The sequence below is a fragment of the Lineus longissimus genome, chromosome 2 (assembly GCF_910592395.1).
Source record: "Lineus longissimus chromosome 2, tnLinLong1.2, whole genome shotgun sequence".
NCBI classification, from domain to species: Eukaryota; Metazoa; Nemertea; class Pilidiophora; order Heteronemertea; family Lineidae; genus Lineus; species Lineus longissimus.
This window is the reverse complement of record NC_088309.1, coordinates 1,911,454-1,928,538: the sequence shown is the minus strand read 5'-3', so window position 1 is coordinate 1,928,538 and position 17,085 is coordinate 1,911,454. Positions and strand designations below refer to the sequence as shown.

Below are 17,085 nucleotides of genomic sequence, written 5' to 3'. Positions count from 1 at the left end.
TTTAAGTTGTCTCTGAACACACTTGTACACACCTGGGTAGTGACATTACCAGTCGCTGGGTCTGTTATTGTGATAGCGACGGTTCCATCAGAGAGTACTGATGTTGTGACGGTGGGAGCAGTAGTCTGACAGTTGGCATCGCAGATTTCAAGGGGGTCCGTTACGACATCACACAGACACCTGAAGGGAAATGGAGAAGAGATTTTCAATCATGCTACACAACCTTGATTGCTCATCTAAAATGACTTTACTCGGAACCACACACTGATGAATAACTAATTCTACTTACTTTCCAAACTCCACATCAAAGCTTCCCGTACCACCATTACATGCTGTGGTACAGTCATATGCGGTCGCGTCCACGCAGGTCCTGGTACTGGCCGAGCGGACTTGATCCGTGGCACATCGATTATCCACAATAGGCTGACAGTCTTCGGCTCCATTACCCTCCTGGGCAAGCTCATCTACAGCATTGTAGAATATGTACCCTGACTCGCACTCACATGATCCGTCAGACGGCTGGAAGCTTCGGAACTTTCCAATACAAGTACAGGTGGGGCTTCCAGTTGCAGCACTAGCAGAGCTACCACATGGCCTACAAGCGGACTGACCAATCAAGTTGTTGTAGGTGTCCGTCGGACAGGAAGAGCACTGAGAGAATGTAACCGCAAGAGCAACGTTTCCATACGTTCCCATAGGGCAGGGTAACGGTTCGGCTGTCATGAGCGGGCAATAGTACCCAATGGGGCAAGGGTAGATGGTGTAATCAGACGTCCCCTCTGGGCAGTAATAACCCTCTGGACACTTCTCGCAGAACAAACGATCGGTGTGATTTCCATACGTTCCTGCTGGACAGATGCGGCACGACTGGGACTTCTGGTATCGAAGTCCCGCATGATTCAAAGCTTCATAGCCCAAGGGACAAATCTGCTTTGCATCACTTCCTACAGGACAATAGGTCGGGTAGGGGCAGATTATGGGCGTCTCTGTAGCGTTGGGGCAATAGTACCCATCAGGACAGATCGGTGGCATTCCGGTGATTCCAGGGCAATAATGGGACAGTCTGCAATCTACCGGCAGAGCAGCTCCTGTTGGGCATTCGAACGTTTCATTACATGGTATACCCATGGTGTTTGCTGTATCATTTGGACAGTAGTACCCTGGGCGGCAGAGTTCACATTCTGTTGGTGCACCAGCTCCTGGCATCGGACGCATGCGTCCAGCAGGACACCAGCTTGGTTCGCTTGCCTCGGGGCAATAGTGGCCAACCGGACAATCACTGTTGTTGTACACACTCATGCCTGAAAGACAAAGGGGAGATTGATTACAATAATATTTGAGTTTCTGAGACTTTTGCGTGAGTGAATGCCGGGTATGCCCATTTTGAACATCACTTCAATTTCTACATAAGAAGGATTTAACTTTCTAAGAAGGAGAAATGTCAAATGAAACCGATTATGATACATACCAGTGAAGTTGCACCAGAATCCAGCAGGACATGGGAAGCAGTCACTAACATTAGCAGCTCCCTCTATATCTCTGTAGTAGAGTCTTGGACACTCCTCTGGCGCTACACCCTGGAGGCAGTAGTGGCCAACAGGACAAGGATGCTTTACTGGGTCACCAGCGAGGCAGAGGAAACCAGCCGGACATGGTGAACAGTCAGAAACTTGGGCTGCTCCAGGTATTTCGCGTATCGTGTTGTTTGGACAGGCGGCAGGTAGTTCTGTGCCCTCTGGGCAGTAATGACCAGTTGGGCAGAGACCAGCACATTCTTCTTGGGCATAGCATGGCGAGCTGATGTTTGGTGGTACTCCAGTAGGCGTGTACTCATCGGAACCAGCCATACAATAGAAACCAGCTGAACAGTTGCCAACAATCTCACCAGCACTGAAAAGGAAACAGGATATGACTATCTAGTGGCAAGTTTGACAGCTTTTGTGCTGTTTACAGTTGTTCAATTGGTTGCTGGTGCAGTCAAGGGGTAAGTTTGTATCTTACAAGGATATCAATTTCAGACTAACTGATAAACAATCTCTAAAATTGTTGAAATGAAAAAATTCTGAATTCGAAAAAACTTTTTCTGCTCACATGCAATATCTTCCAGCGGGACAAGACAGACATTCTGATGGGTCCTTCAACTTGGTCGAGTTATCCAGGGTATAGGTTCCATTTGGACAAGCAAACGGGTATTTTGTTGCCTCAGGGCAATAGCTGTACGGTGGGCACGGCTGCGGGTCAGGTACCAATGGACTGATGCAGTAATACCCAGCGGGACACTTATCACACGCCGCCTGGCCTTGGTTAGGTTGACTTTCACCGGCTGGACAGCCAAGTGGGACAGCAGATCCCACAGGGCAGTAGTGACCCGATGGACAGATGTAAGCCGCAGGTGTTGGCACGCTCGTAGAATCATTAGCTGGGCAGTAGTAACCAGCATAACACTGAGCTGTTGGCTCAGTCAGCCCAGGTTTCTCGCAGTAGTAACCAGCAGTACAAGGACGGCAGTCTTCCACAGCAGCGCCACCTATTGGTAAAAAAAAATGATGATTTGAAAGTGAATTTCATGTTTCCACGACCATCAAATAAGTGATAAAGATATAACTCTTCAAGGTCAGTTGTGTGAACATTTGCACCCTACTATACTGCCTTGATGGTCTCGAAAGACTTTGAGTCATGTTATCCAGAGTACAATATCCAATTCATGTACCCTTCAAGTTAAAGTATAACAAGACAAATATCACCGAAGTGAGGAAAGATGGCTAATACATACCCGTGACATTCCTTAGAGTTCCAGTTGGACACTTCTGTGGTGAGGCAGTTCCCTCTGGGCAGTATCGACCAGCAGGACATTCACCATTCTGCGGGTAAGCAGACGTCGCATTTGGAACGCGGCCAGTGGCGCCACCCTGGCAATAGAATCCAGGCTCACACAGACCACTTGGTACGACATTACCGTAGCCTTCACAGTACATTCCCACGCTGCAGTCGCTACATTCACTCTCCAGGCTGAGACCGGTTTGGTTGTTGAATGTTCCTGGTGGGCAGGGTTGTGGCATTACTCCCATTGGACAATAGTGACCTACAAATATGAAAACATAAATTGCACACTTTCCCTGAGAGTTCAAGAGGATTTTGGTCACTTGATGTGTTTCAGTCATATCCATGTTTTTCTGAAGTCATATACCAGACAGTCAAAACTGGAGTCCATACCATTACATATCAGTAACCAAAGACCTTTACAAGGAAATTTCATTGTATAGGCCTAATTGAAGTCTTACAGACAGAGAAATCAACAAAGCAATCTCACTTTTGCAAAAAAAAGGTATAGTACGATCAAGAACTTACCTGTCTTGCAGGGCACAGGGGCAGTCATGTTCATCTCATGACACATGCTACTAGCCGGGCAGATGGTACAGTTGGCCTGGCCGCGATTGGACTGGTAGGTACCGATAGGACAACCCAGCTCGACCAAGGCACCTGCTGGGCAATAGTGCCCGGGTGGACACATGTAACCTTCAGTAGCAGGGTCTGTTGGCATCGGTGTGGTACTGCCACCAGTGCAGATGTATCTGAAATGCATGGAAATTATCATAAACATGTACAATTGATTTTGCAGAAGTTTTGAAGCTGATGAAGATTTCTGAAGTGCCAATTAACTGATGAGAGATTCAAATCTTGGTAGCCACACCAAGCAGGCAAGACCAAATAAGATCCCAGGATTCTCTGGTACTGACTAGAGTTGATGACATACTCCGCCTGGAAAGGGTCATCCCTGTGGAAAACAAGGCAAAACATTTCCCAATATTCACCATGACAAACAGTTTTAGTATGACAATCAAATCTGACCTTGACTGAGGTGTTCGCCACTGACACAAGCACTCAAACAAAACTTACCCAGGTGCACAGATAGGTGCAGTTGTGACCTTGATGAATGCGCTTGCATTGCAGTATCTCCCTGGTGGACATTCCTCGCATCCTTCTGGGCTCATGATCTGTGGTACCTTCGAGAATGTGCCGCGTGGGCATGGGAATGGATACGCTGTACCGTTGGGGCAATAGTACCCAACAGGACAGATGTCATTGCCAGTGAAGGTCAAGTTGTTATTCAAGTCAACCTGAAAGACAAGCAATAGAGAATGAAGCGGACGGCCGGTTTCCATGAGCCTAGATTTATACACTGACCAAAATGGCTTATCAACCTGATGTTTTTGACAGATTTGCGGAAATTTGGTGCTCACATTGTGGTTGATAGGTGTTGGCGACTCTGCTCCTCCAGTACAGAAGTATCCAGCCCAGCAGTTACCAGTGGGACTACTCAAGCCATCCGCCTCGCAGTACATGCCTGCTGTACATGTCGTACAGTTGTCGAGGTTGGTGTACTTCTCATCGGGACCATATGTGCCCACTGGGCAGGGGAAGGAGGTATCCAAGGCAGTTCCAGTTGGGCAGTAATGGCCTGTTGGGCAGGGGCTTGGATTGACCACAGGATGACCTGAAATGTAGCGTATGGAATCAGATTATTTGTACAAAACATTCTGTTCTGTTATTGACAATTGATAACTCAAGATGGATAAGATGTTACAATACAAGCATAATTACTTACAATACAAGCATAATTACTTACAATACAAGCATTTCTCGACCCACTTCTTAACATAGGGTCAGGTCCATGACTTTATATGCAAACAACTTGACCCCTTCAACTGAGTGAAATCACAAACTTTTACCCAGAGGCTATAACTAGGCACGAACATTTTACTGCAGTATGTGGATGGAAAACAAAGTTTAGAACCATGCAGTCGATGTCAAGGTTCACCAAGGATGTTCTTCCTCGTTGTCCTCATCAAGTGAATGGGGGAACGCTTCCTACCACCATACGAGGCAAGCTCGCTGACAGTTTTGGCTACCACCTCGATACCAATGGCATATAAACTATAAGCAATTGCGATTCAATATTGTAGAGGAAAATACCACCACATATTAACGAGCCATGCAACCTGTCCAAACCAAAATACTACATTTCATGTAAAAAGCACCTAGCTATGTGTTCCATGCAAGCAAATATTGTGTGAAGCCGCTGATATGTGCAAAATATGTGCAGTAAAGATGACCCTATAATACAAGTGCATATAAGTGTAATGGTTACCTTTCCAATATGTGGTATTGCCTGTAGTTGAGAAATATCAACAAACATCAAACAATGATAGTGGTTATGACAAAAGGTTTTAGGAATACGGTTATCCAAACAAACTAATTGGAAGAGAGTTTACAGTTTTGTTAATTGCTTAACAATGAATTTAGTAAATTACAAAGGTTAAATTATCAAATCAATCATGATGTCATTCATTGTCAAAAAGGAAGTTACATCAGTGACAAAACATTGGATGTCTGAGGCAAGAATGAGGATCAAAACTCTTCAATAACTTCAGAAATGTTGTTAGGGGGGTAATCTGCACATATGAACACACTTTTAAGATTATTTTCTTAAAACAAAACATACATGAACATAATTCAGGTAGGTATTCAATGGTCTTACCTGATGTAGCATGGCAATAATACCCCTCCGGACAGACGTCACAAGTGTCTCGTCCCAGGCTCTGTTGGTATGTGCCGTTATCGCACAGATACGGTGTTGTGGTACCGAGGGAACAGAAGTGTCCCTTCCAGCAGAGCAGGTCTCCCGGACTCGAGGAATTCTGGCCTCCGGGGCAGTAGTAGCCAGGACTGCAGTAGCCTGTGGGTAGGACATTACCATTTCCTGTAATTGAGAAGGGAATATTAGAGAATGACTGAAAGTATTACATTTGTCAGTAAAGCTAGACAAAAGAGCGAAATTTTGAGTCAGGTTTCATCACAAAATGATGATGACTTGTAGTCAACTCACCTTGGCAGTACTGTCCTCCAGGGCAGGCAACACAGTCTTCAGGGCCATCATTGTGTGTGGTGTTGGAGTACGTCCCCTCTGGGCAAGGCTCTGGTACGGCCGTGGCCACAGGGCAGTAGTGTCCCTGAGGGCAGACGTACTGGTTAGGTACAGTGCTTGTCAGATTGCAGTAGAATCCAGCACTGCAATTACCTGTAAATATAGAAGAGAACATCCTCTTGATACACTTACATCTTTAAAGGGAGACAAAGAGGCCGAATATGCCAAGACAGGACCATGACTGATACCAACAAGAAACTGCATTAACAACTCACCAGTCGGTAGTGGCAGGCCAGGCCTCTCACAGTACATGCCTCCAGGACAATGAGATGGTTTAGCTGAGCCTTGAGGGCAGTAGTATCCTGGGGCGCAGAGGCCACCGGTAGTCATGGTGAAGCTTGGACACACACAGTCCCAGGTTGGGTGGCAAGTATCGTTGGAAGTCAGCTCACTGAAACGAGAGGGGATGTCAATGATTACACGTAAATCCCATCAAAAGTTTAAGATGTTTTTTGATGATGCAAGAAAAAAATACAACACTGCTTGGGCCTGGAAATTGATTGCGGCAAATTTTTCATGCTACAGATAAAAAATTTTTTCAAGTCCAAATATTTTTTTCACTGGGTTTTTTTCTGCTCAAATGAAGAAACAGCATCAGCCCAAAAAAAATGTTGGCTTTGAAAATTCTTCAGAATTTTGAAATTGAGAAAAAATTTCGGAGTCCAAAAAATTTCAACCTCAGGCCCATGAGTGGTCGTGTTACCGGGGTTCCACTGTATGACAGAATGGAAAAAAAGAACACTTACGCTCCTGTTCCATTGATAGTTGTGAGGCTTCCAACAGCGAATGGCCGGATATTGAATGAACCTCCACTACAGTAGAATCCTTCGTCACAAAGTCCGGTTGGCTGCGACAGACCTGTACCCTGGCAGAAGTAACCTGGGGTGCATGACTCACAGCTTGTGGCATTCCACGCCCCAGTGTCGTTGTTGAACGTGCCCTCGGCACAAGGGTTCTGGATGTCAAACTCGGTTCCCTGGGGACAGTAGTGACCGACAGGGCAGATGGTCGGAATGACGGTCTCATTCATGCAGTAATAACCTGGAACAAATCAAAGAGAGAGATTCAAACATGGTCCACTGCCAGTAGGCAACATTACTGGTCGGCCACCCAACAGGGCAGGTCCAAACCCAGGGGAGGTTTGACACTTTGTACAAACTTGCATGGATTTCGAGGAAGGAACATTTGAGACTTGTCATTGGATGATACTTAAAATGTTATTCTCTGAATCCGAGTGCCTCAAACACCCAAAAGACAGAGTCACTGTGCCTATACGACACTGTGCTAAAAACCTTAGAGATATACTCTACAGCCATTAAGCCAACTGATAAGAAGTGGAACTGACTCTGACAACAACTTACCAGGTGGACATGCCAGGCATGTTGGATATCCTGCCATGGGGGTGTAGGTGCCTGCTAGACACGGTGTTGGGTATGAGGAGTTGGCTGGGCATTCTGAACCAGCAGGACACTTGTTGCCAATACCAGTGTGTGGAACGCCTGTCTCAGGGTTGGAAATGTTCACACCTGACGTACAGTAGAACCCAGGGCTACACATTCCAGCCGGTGCATCCAAACCAGCGATATCACAATACGTTCCTCCACGACATGGGCTGCAGTCAGCTTCCGCAGACAACATGGGAGAGGCTCCGAACGTTCCAACAGGACAAGGGATAATCCCCACACCAGTCTGGTATGGACAGTAGTACCCTTGTGGACAGGGATCGGCCCGGTCACCGGTAGTACAGTAGTAGCCTGCCGGGCAGTCGTAGCAGACGTCCGCACCTGTGTGGTTCATGTATGTGGCGTTTGCACACTTGATGGGAGCGATGCTGCCTTCTGGGCAGTAGTTGCCAATTGGGCAGATGTCACCAGTAAAGCCATCTGAAAGTGAAATAAGACAAGCTTTTAGTTCAAGTCAGAACGATTGATCAAGATTACTGAAGATTCAGCATTCAGGTTGAAAGTAGAGACTATGTTAAAAGATGTCTGCTATCTGTTCAAATGAAAGCCAATGGGCTAGCTTCAGCCAATTATAGATGAGCAGAAATATTCCCAATCAAGCCACCTCCCAAAGCTAGTATGAACAGCAACTAAAACGTCGATACTCACCATTTGGGTTGGCCACTTCAGCACCTCTGGTACAATAGTATCCCGGCAGACATTGTCCCTTCACAGCAGACTGGCCAGTCTCGAGACAGTAGTATCCAGGCGTACACTGAATACAATCCTTTTCAATCCTCTTGCCAAGGCCTGGTTGGTAGTAACCTTTATCACATGGCATTGGGGTTGGTGTACCAGTGGGGCAGTAGTGACCAACAGGACATAGATATCCGTACGTCTCATTAGTCGGGTTGGAAGTATTTGCACCGAGTTCACAGTAGTGTCCTTGTTCGCAATACCCAAATGGTTGAATCAATCCTGGGGACGGACAATACCATCCCGGGTCACATAACGGACATTCCGTAGCCTGGGTAAGACCGGTAGTGTTGCCATACCGCGTTGCTGGACAGTGCGTACCAATCGCTGAACCCAAGGGACAGTATGAGCCGAGCGGGCAGATGTCTCCAGTGACACCATCTGTGGGTGCAGAGTTGTTTGCGCGACCTGCGCAATAGTATCCAGGAAGACACGGACCGGTTGGCTCGGTCTTACCAGGGAAGCCGCAGAAGTATCCAGGTGTACAGTCATAACATTCACCTGAAAGAAGAGCCAATATTTGGTATTCAACCTTGCACATGCTCAACTAGAGTGTAAAATAGGATGGAAATGAGAATGTTGCTGAATGACCTTGCATAACCTAAATGTAGTTGAAAAAGTGGACTGGAATGAGGAGGTCCTTTCTATGGCCACCAAGCCCTTTGGAGGTTGTAAAGTTTCAGACAAGTTCACAAAGAGAAATGTCTTCATACTTACTCTGCTGGGTCAGCTGTGTCTGGTTGCTGAACGTTCCCGGTTCACAAGGATTCTGGGTAGAGAACCTGGTCGCCAGTGGACAGTAGAACCCAGCTGGACATGGTGATGGTGAAATCACACCAGTGACATTGCCGAGTTCATAGGGATCGCAATATTTGCCAGTCGGGCATGCATCGCAGCTCGGTTGACCAGGGACAGCTTGGTAAGAACCTCTCTCACACCTGACTGGTGTTGCACTGCCGGTGGGACACTTGTGACCTTGTGGGCATGTGTAGTCTATGGGTGAACTTGTAGCCTGGCCACCTGGGCAATAGAATCCTGGGTCGCAGGGTCCGGTCTCCGCAATCAAGCCAACGCCTTCACATGAATAACCTACAGAATGGATGAAAGTCAAGTGAATACTTTGTCCACTTTTATGATACAAATACCACAATCTGAAGCAAGTAGCGTTGACAAAGAAACAGTAGGACCAAAATGCCGTCAACACTATTATCATTGGAATTCAACAGTCGTACTCATCATCATTTAGACAACGTGGGAGTTGTAGTACAAGGCCTGGGCATTGGCAATCTACATTTTCTCAATCCATGAAAATTGGAATACCACATAACATGGGATTGGAAGTGGAGGAACGATCAGACCCATTCTTACCTGGAGTACATGCTTTACAGTTGGCCTCTTCAGTATTACCAGTTTCGTTTGAGAAGGTTTCGTTGGGACATGGCGTGGGGGTGGCAGATCCCTGGAGACAGAAATGGCCAGCCAGGCAGAGGAATGCCGGTGGGTCTGGGCGAACGTTTCCTCCAGGGCAGTAGAATCCTGGTTGACATTCGGCTGAAAAAGAGATTCAGATAGAGTATTATGTGGATGATGAATTGGGCTAAATGAACAAATAGATACATGTCAGTATCCATACATGTCAGTCCAGTCTAGAGCCAGGTCTCATTACTTACCTTTTGGGGCAGCAAGTTCGTAGTCATCACAATAATATCCGCCAGTGCAGGAGACCGGGGCAGCAGATCCACTGGGGCAGTAGGTGCCTGGTTGGCACTTTCCTCCAGTATAGTTGTAAGCCAGGCAAGTACACACATCAATGGATGTAAAGTTACCTGAAAGAGAGAGGTTGTCTATCATCTGAGTTTAGATGAACTCAGCTGAGTTGCTCGATCAGTGCTGCAACCTCAGCATTTCTGACTGGTACCAACCATACACCTGGGTCGAGTAAGGCAACTTAGACCAAGGGACCTTCCAAGAGTCTCACGATGACTGTAGGGTTTGAGCAAGGGACCTCATAACTTCTAGCCGGCTGTCTGAGCAACTTGTTCACAGCAGATTCCAGTATCCAAGACCTGAACTTACCTGAAACGGATTAAATGGATTGAACACTAGAGGATCTAATATGAACAATACTTACCCAGAACAATAGGTTTGTCTGAACTGGCACCTCCAGTACAGAACCATCCTTCACTACAGTTGCCAGCTGGGTCAGTGAGTCCCTGTCCTGGGCAATACTGACCAGGCGGACACAGCAGACAAGCAGTGGCGTTGGACATGTGAGTGTGGGGGTTGTACGTTCCTGATGAACACTTGTGTTGAACACCATATTCGGTTCCAGTGGGGCAGTAGTGGCCTGTTGGACATGGGTCCTGGTAAGGGTCACTGGTGTTGGAGATACAGTAGTAACCTTCGGGGCACACTTGACATGAGGGCTTGCCTGGAATACAGAGCATAACAGAAGTCAGACAAGCGAGACAGGAAAGATTCTTCTGACTCGGACCATAAAAGAAGCCCATTAAGATAATATACTTCCTAGACACGACTGCCAAACATTCCACCAACACGGAATAAGAATTTGACCACAATAAGTCCAAGTAAGTTGAAGATATTAAGTAGGGGAAGACAGTATCAATAGAGCTGCACATACCTTTCTCAGAGTTGTAAGACCCAGGTGGGCAGACCGTTGGTGTAGCTGATCCTTTAGGACAATATGATCCAGGTGGACATTCGGCACCCACGCCTTTGTGAGGGGAGCTATCTGTCGGAGTCACTGTATCAACGCCGTACTCGCAGTAGTAACCTGGCTGACAATCACCATCAGGGCTAGGCGATCCTGGAGTACCACAATACTGACCACCTGAAAATACAGACATCAAAAGATAAGAATTGATTAGACTCGGAACAACAACTATGCAATTAACCAAGCTTGATCCCTGCTTGCAAATCAGTAGCTTCGTTTTTCTTTGAGGAGGAAGGTAGTGTTTGTGTCTTGCTCAACAGCACACAGAATAAACCGCTGAGATTCTACTGGGCACGCAGCTACACATTCCTGGCTATGAGACCAGAACTTTTACCACTATACCACTGATCTCCCTGATATGGATGAAAGCTGTTAATAATTACCTGTACACTGAGTGCAGTCAGCCTCTTTCACCAAGTTTGTATTGTTCCCAAACGTTCCAGTTGGACAAGGCTGCAGATCAGCACCAGTTCCTTCTGGACAATAATACCCTTCCTTGCAATCGTCTGCTCGGTCCCAGTTCACGCAATAATAGCCAGCAGGGCAGACGTAACATGCCGATGCCCCAGTGTGGTTCATGAAGGTACCGTTTCCACAGCGCATCGGGGCAGATGAGCCTTCAGGGCAGTAGTGCCCAGTGGGACAGATATCACCAGTGGTTCCATCTGTGGGTGCACTGGTATTGGCAGCGAGCGTACAGAAATAGCCTTCCTGGCACGGGCCTGTCACGTTGGTTCTGCCGAAGTGTCCACAGAATTTCCCTGAAGTATGTCAATGGATGAGTTTAGATCAGTGGAGTAAAGTCAAATGCCAATGGAGAATTTCTTTTCATTTCAATAAATGGCCACAAGAGAGATCTGAACTTTGGTGACCTGTCCTAATGAAGAAAAAAAAAGTGCTCTAAACATACGCATGTCTTACCTGGGCTACATGACAAGCAGTCATCGATGCTACCCATGCCATCCTTATCCTGGAAGGTACCAGGGGGACATGGCTTAGAGATGTCAGTTCCATTAGGACAGTAGTGACCTGGTAGACATACGCCGCCATATGATTGGGCAATGGGAGCAGCTTCAGGGGAACGTCCACTACAGTAGAAACCTGAAAGAAATAAGACAACTTGTTATTGTAGATATTCATACAAGCTTCCTGACGTGATACTTTTAAAATGAGAGCGATTTGCAGCGTTTCTCAACATCTTGAACCAAACTATAAGTTTGAAGAATTTTGAATACTTACCAGCCCAGCAAGTATCTGACACCGCCGTCAAGCCAGTCTGTGAGCAGTGGAATCCTGGGGTACAGTCGTCACACTCAGTGCTACTGGTTAATCCAGTCCGGTTACTAAACGTTCCCTTTGGACAGCCTACACCTGTGATACTGCCAAGCACGCAGTATTTGCCAGCTGGGCAGATGTCGCCAAAAATGCTGTCCGTCGGTGTGGAGCTGCTGGCATGGATGGTACAGTAGTAGCCAGGGGAGCACTGGGCCGTCGGGGCAGTGTTGCCTGAAATGAAGATTGTGGCCTCAATGAACTGACACCCAAGACTGCAAAGTTGTTGAAGCAATTTGTCCTTTCAGGCCCTGCGATAATCTATTCCTTCATTCTTCAGCCCAGAATCAATAAAAAAGGAGAACTACTGAATATCAAGTAGGCAGCAGAACAGACAAGTTGCTACTCGATGAAGTATTTGAAACTGACATGACGACAATAGTATGAATAACCTATCATAGTGGGTCCTGAGAGAAAGAATGTCTATACCTTGTCCAAGGCAGTAGTAGCCAGGGTCACAAGGTGTGCACTGCTTCTCCTGGTGCAGCCCAGTCACATTGCTGTACGTCCCCTCGGGGCAGAGATATTGCTGGCCCCACTCACTACCAAGAGGGCAGTAGGATCCTGCAGGGCACTCGGTAGGCACGGAAACACCTCGGTAGCTCCTGAAGCGCCCAGTGAAGTTGCCGCTCAGAGTGACATTCGAGGCATCGAGGTCTTCATAATCACCTGAAACAGAATTTGGTCATTTTCAAAACAAGTTTGTGACCAGCAGCATGCAGGTATAGAAGTGAGGTTATAATCATATCGTAACTACAAGCAAGAGCAAAGAAGTAAACTCTTGCTTTAGAGGAGAAGGTCATACATGTCCTACTGTCCAGTGAAAAGAAAAATTTTGCTCAAATTCCAATTTTGAGCTTTGTGGATTTTTTAAGCCCACTGAGGAAGGTTCAAGATACCATAAAAAGTGCAATAAATAAGCGTAAATCTATTCAATTTCCTACTTACCAAGTGCCTTGCAATAGAATCCCTTGGGACAGTCAACACACGAGTACTGTTTCCAATGAGCTTGGTATGTTCCCGAGGGACATCCAGTCTGGTTGTGGCTGCCAGCTGGACAGAAATGACCAGGAGAACAAGCATAGGTGGTTGGTTGGGCAGAGGCCTGACCAGCAGGGCAGTAATATCCAGCGGTGCACAGACCAGTGGGCTGGGCGAGGCCGTAACTCTCACAGTAAGACCCGGCTGTGCATGGCTCGCAATCGGTAAGGTTTTGGTTGCCAGACCGATCTGAAGGTAATAAGAAGAAACAAATAAAAAAATTGAAACAATTAAACTTTTCAGTCAACAGGACCTATAAGGAGCAATCACATTCACTCTGTGGAAAGTTGTTGCTAAACTGAGTGAGAAAGCTATTCAATGATACTGCTGTATTAGGTCTAAGGTAACTTTACTTACTAGAGAATGTCCCAGGTATGCATGGCTCCTCTACAGGTGTTCCAAGAGGGCAGTAGTAGCCGGGCGAACATTGCACCGGATTGCTGGTCATCGCTGTACCATTGCAGAAGAACCCAGCCAGGCAATCACCATCAGGGGTGGGGTTCGCCACACCTTGGCAGTATTGGCCAGGTGGGCACGGCTTGGGTGCATCAGAACCGACAGGACAATAGTAGCCTGAAATAAGAGAGTTACAATAGGTAACACAAAATATTTACAGTAAAACCTACAGGGAGGACACCTCAGCCAGGAGCACACTGAACTAAATGTAGCTCCAATCAAGCTCAATTTAGTTTAAACTCTCTTTTATGTAGCTGACAATATCAAAGGCCACCTTCATCTCAAATCAAAGGGACATCCTACATGTAACTTACAAACGTTAGAGTAGATTATCTTACAGTAAACAAACAACATAAGGCATACCTTCTGGGCAGACATCTCCAGTGAAATTCATGGCATAAATGGGGCAGCTCCCTGTGGTGACACTGTAGAAGGTGCTGGAGTTAGTGTACGGCAGAGGCTTGCTCTGGTAGGCTCCACGGGTACAGTACCAGCCCTGGTCACAGTCGCCAGTAGGGACAGCCAGTCCACTTCCTTCACAGTATTTACCAGCTGGAAATGATGAGGGGTAAAGCTATTAGCTTCTTATAGCTCAATTGTAGCCAATTACTACTCAAATTGAGTAATTGTGGCCCGAATAGTTGATTATGCACGGAATACAACCTAACAGACTTCAAAGACAGAGACTTTTACTGATAAGATGTTATAGCTCAGCAAATCTTATTAGTACTGAGTGTATTCATATCTTGTAAAGAGAGTGAGAATCAAAGGAGGTGAGTCGGACTTACCAGGACATGGAAGACAGTCATATTCCGAGCTTGCTGTTGTCTCATTATTATACGTTCCTGGAGGACATTCAAACTGTGTGGAGTAGCCAGTACCCAATGGGCAGTAAGAGCCTGTCGGGCATGGCTTGTCAGTGTACGTGGTCGAGTTGGCAACACAGTAGTATCCTGCAGGGCACTGAGTGCATGCTGCCTGGTGGGTCATGGCAGCGTAGGTTCCAGGGGCACAGCCAATGGGGTCAGATGTTCCCTCGGGACAGTAGTGGCCAAGAGGACAACCATCTGAAAAAAAGTTTTTAGAAATGGTCAAAATTAGGCTCATCATGGCAATCTTTCCACGAACCAAATAAAAGTGAATGAAAGTCGTTAATAGCAAAGATATTCTCATGAAAGCGTTCTGGAAAAGTCATTTTTTACTTTGGACCATATCTAGACTATTCAAATCCAGAGTTGAAGATCAATTTCTCTATTGATTTGGCTCTCTTTTACAGCATTTAAACGCTCGAGGTGATGCTGTAACAAAGGTTTGGTGGTATTGAAATAGAAGATAATGGACACATGTGTTTTCCTTACCGCCATATCCAGTATTATTGTTGCTGGGCGCAGCAGTGTCCACACCGTATTGACAATAGTAGCCAGGTGCGCATGGTCCAGTGACGTTATCAGCTCCTGCTACAGCACAGTAGTACCCGCCATCACACTGTGTGCACTCTGATGATGATTTCAAATACTGGACAGGCCCATAGGTGCCACGTGGGCACAGTTCTTGACTGTAGCCATTATTGCCTGGACAGTATCGACCAAGAGGGCAAGGGTCAGCTGTGTTGCCCGAAACGCAGAAGTGGCGTGATGGGCAGACATCGCAGAGAGCCGCCTGGGTACGGTTCATGTAGTATCCTGCAGGAAACAATTGAATGAATTAAGCATGGTGGAGCATTATCATAGGAAACGATAATGACTAAGGTAATACTAATTGATTTATGTGTAACATGAGGCGCAAGCAACAGAAAAGGTGGCAATTAGTCAAGTCATGCTAGTAATGGCAGATAACACTGACCTGGGCTACAAGGTACAGGAGCCGGTGAGCCGACTGGACAGTAGTTGCCAATCGGACATTCATCTCCGGTTGATCCATCCATTGGTGAGCTAGTGTTGGCACGAGATGTGCAATAGAAGCCAGCATCACAGTCACCTGTAAAAATAGAAAATATTCATCAAACCTGCAGGACATTATGAACAATCCATTGATAAAGAGCCATTTAGTACCAGTAGAATTAGTGAGTCCTTCCATATCACAATGATACATGCATAAACTTCTAGGAAGCCACCAAGAAAGTTGGATTATCTGGAAAACCAGCCTTACTTACCAGTGTAGTTTGTGAGTCCTTCCACATCGCAATATTTCCCTCCCGGGCAGTTAATACAATCAGCTAAAGACTCCTTTCCAGTGTCAGGCAGGTACGTCCCAATTGGGCAAGGAATAGGGGTACCAGTTCCAACCGGACAATAGCGGCCAGCAGGACACACATCACCATAACTCTGGCTGATGGGATTGGGTAGGATTGCTCCAGAGCTGCAGTAGTAGCCTCCAATGCAGGAGTTGGTTGGTGTGGTGAGACCTGAAACGAAAGATCACATTTAAAACAGGTCAGCACAATCTATATCAGGTAAGTTTTGTGAAGGAAGAACATGTACAGGGTTCAAAGCTCAAATAGATGATTCTCATGCTCATTGTGTCCTGCAGTATTGCAAACCATTGGGGCGACCCTGCAATGTTAGATAGATGATACCAAGAAATATAATCTTACCTTCTGTGAGACAGTACTTGCCAGGCGAGCATGCCTCACACTCAGTCACATTATGTAATCCAGTTTGATTGCTGAAGGTTCCTTGGGGACACTTGGTGCCCTGGTCTGACCCCTCGGGGCAGTAGTAACCTGGGAGACACTCGTAACCATAGATACCATCAATAGGACGGGCAGAGCTGCACTTTACGAAGCAGACGTAGCCGGCATCACACAGACCGGTAGGCTCAGTCTGACCTGTAAACAACAATAAATAACTTCACATTTACAGATATCAGTCACAAAGACCCATCTTCTCAAGCATTTGTCGAGGTGGCAGTTACCAGTTCTCATTTGGAATATGGCTACTTGGGCTTCTCTCCAGCCTCTTAATGTTGACAGCCTTGAAGTTGTAACCATCATTTCTTGTGAGGGCACACTAGTCAAACAATCAGGTATTTGTTCAATAAGAGAGAGAAATCTTACCAAGAGAGCCACAGTAATAACCACCAGTACATGGTGTGCACTGCTTGTCTTGGTACAAGTTGGTCTGGTTGCTGAATGTCCCTGCAGGGCATGGCGACTCGTGGGCACTGGATGTGTTGAAGGGACAGTAATAGCCAGCCGGGCAGCTGGCGGGGTTCACTACGCCGTGGCTTGGTACACCATAGAATGCAGCCGCCTCACTTGGGTCACAGTATCTGGAAGGATAAACAGTACATCATCAAACAAGAGTGTATGACGGAAAGGTCTATTAACAATTAACTTA

At 46.5% G+C, this 17,085-nt stretch overlaps 1 protein-coding gene across 1 annotated transcript in view; it reads right to left on the bottom strand.

Moving 5' to 3' along the window:
* Window positions 1-17,085, bottom strand: part of LOC135483942 (uncharacterized) — a 54,679-nt gene that overhangs the window by 11,446 nt on the left and 26,148 nt on the right. The window contains exons 35-67 of the mRNA XM_064765017.1: window positions 16,803-17,017; window positions 16,341-16,574; window positions 15,900-16,151; window positions 15,590-15,724; window positions 15,106-15,429; window positions 14,536-14,814; window positions 14,111-14,299; window positions 13,649-13,864; window positions 13,199-13,480; window positions 12,680-12,919; window positions 12,158-12,424; window positions 11,840-12,019; window positions 11,302-11,679; window positions 10,826-11,035; window positions 10,316-10,615; window positions 9,855-10,010; window positions 9,553-9,735; window positions 8,902-9,273; window positions 8,098-8,685; window positions 7,348-7,869; window positions 6,733-7,027; window positions 6,202-6,377; window positions 5,888-6,079; window positions 5,540-5,761; window positions 5,150-5,170; window positions 4,242-4,495; window positions 3,898-4,118; window positions 3,349-3,572; window positions 2,774-3,082; window positions 2,092-2,527; window positions 1,469-1,890; window positions 290-1,301; window positions 33-180 (exon numbers count right to left, since the gene is read on the bottom strand). Coding sequence (XP_064621087.1) covers window positions 33-180; window positions 290-1,301; window positions 1,469-1,890; window positions 2,092-2,527; window positions 2,774-3,082; window positions 3,349-3,572; window positions 3,898-4,118; window positions 4,242-4,495; window positions 5,150-5,170; window positions 5,540-5,761; window positions 5,888-6,079; window positions 6,202-6,377; window positions 6,733-7,027; window positions 7,348-7,869; window positions 8,098-8,685; window positions 8,902-9,273; window positions 9,553-9,735; window positions 9,855-10,010; window positions 10,316-10,615; window positions 10,826-11,035; window positions 11,302-11,679; window positions 11,840-12,019; window positions 12,158-12,424; window positions 12,680-12,919; window positions 13,199-13,480; window positions 13,649-13,864; window positions 14,111-14,299; window positions 14,536-14,814; window positions 15,106-15,429; window positions 15,590-15,724; window positions 15,900-16,151; window positions 16,341-16,574; window positions 16,803-17,017 — 9,454 coding nt within the window. The remainder of the gene's footprint in view (window positions 1-32; window positions 181-289; window positions 1,302-1,468; window positions 1,891-2,091; window positions 2,528-2,773; window positions 3,083-3,348; window positions 3,573-3,897; window positions 4,119-4,241; window positions 4,496-5,149; window positions 5,171-5,539; window positions 5,762-5,887; window positions 6,080-6,201; window positions 6,378-6,732; window positions 7,028-7,347; window positions 7,870-8,097; window positions 8,686-8,901; window positions 9,274-9,552; window positions 9,736-9,854; window positions 10,011-10,315; window positions 10,616-10,825; window positions 11,036-11,301; window positions 11,680-11,839; window positions 12,020-12,157; window positions 12,425-12,679; window positions 12,920-13,198; window positions 13,481-13,648; window positions 13,865-14,110; window positions 14,300-14,535; window positions 14,815-15,105; window positions 15,430-15,589; window positions 15,725-15,899; window positions 16,152-16,340; window positions 16,575-16,802; window positions 17,018-17,085) is intronic.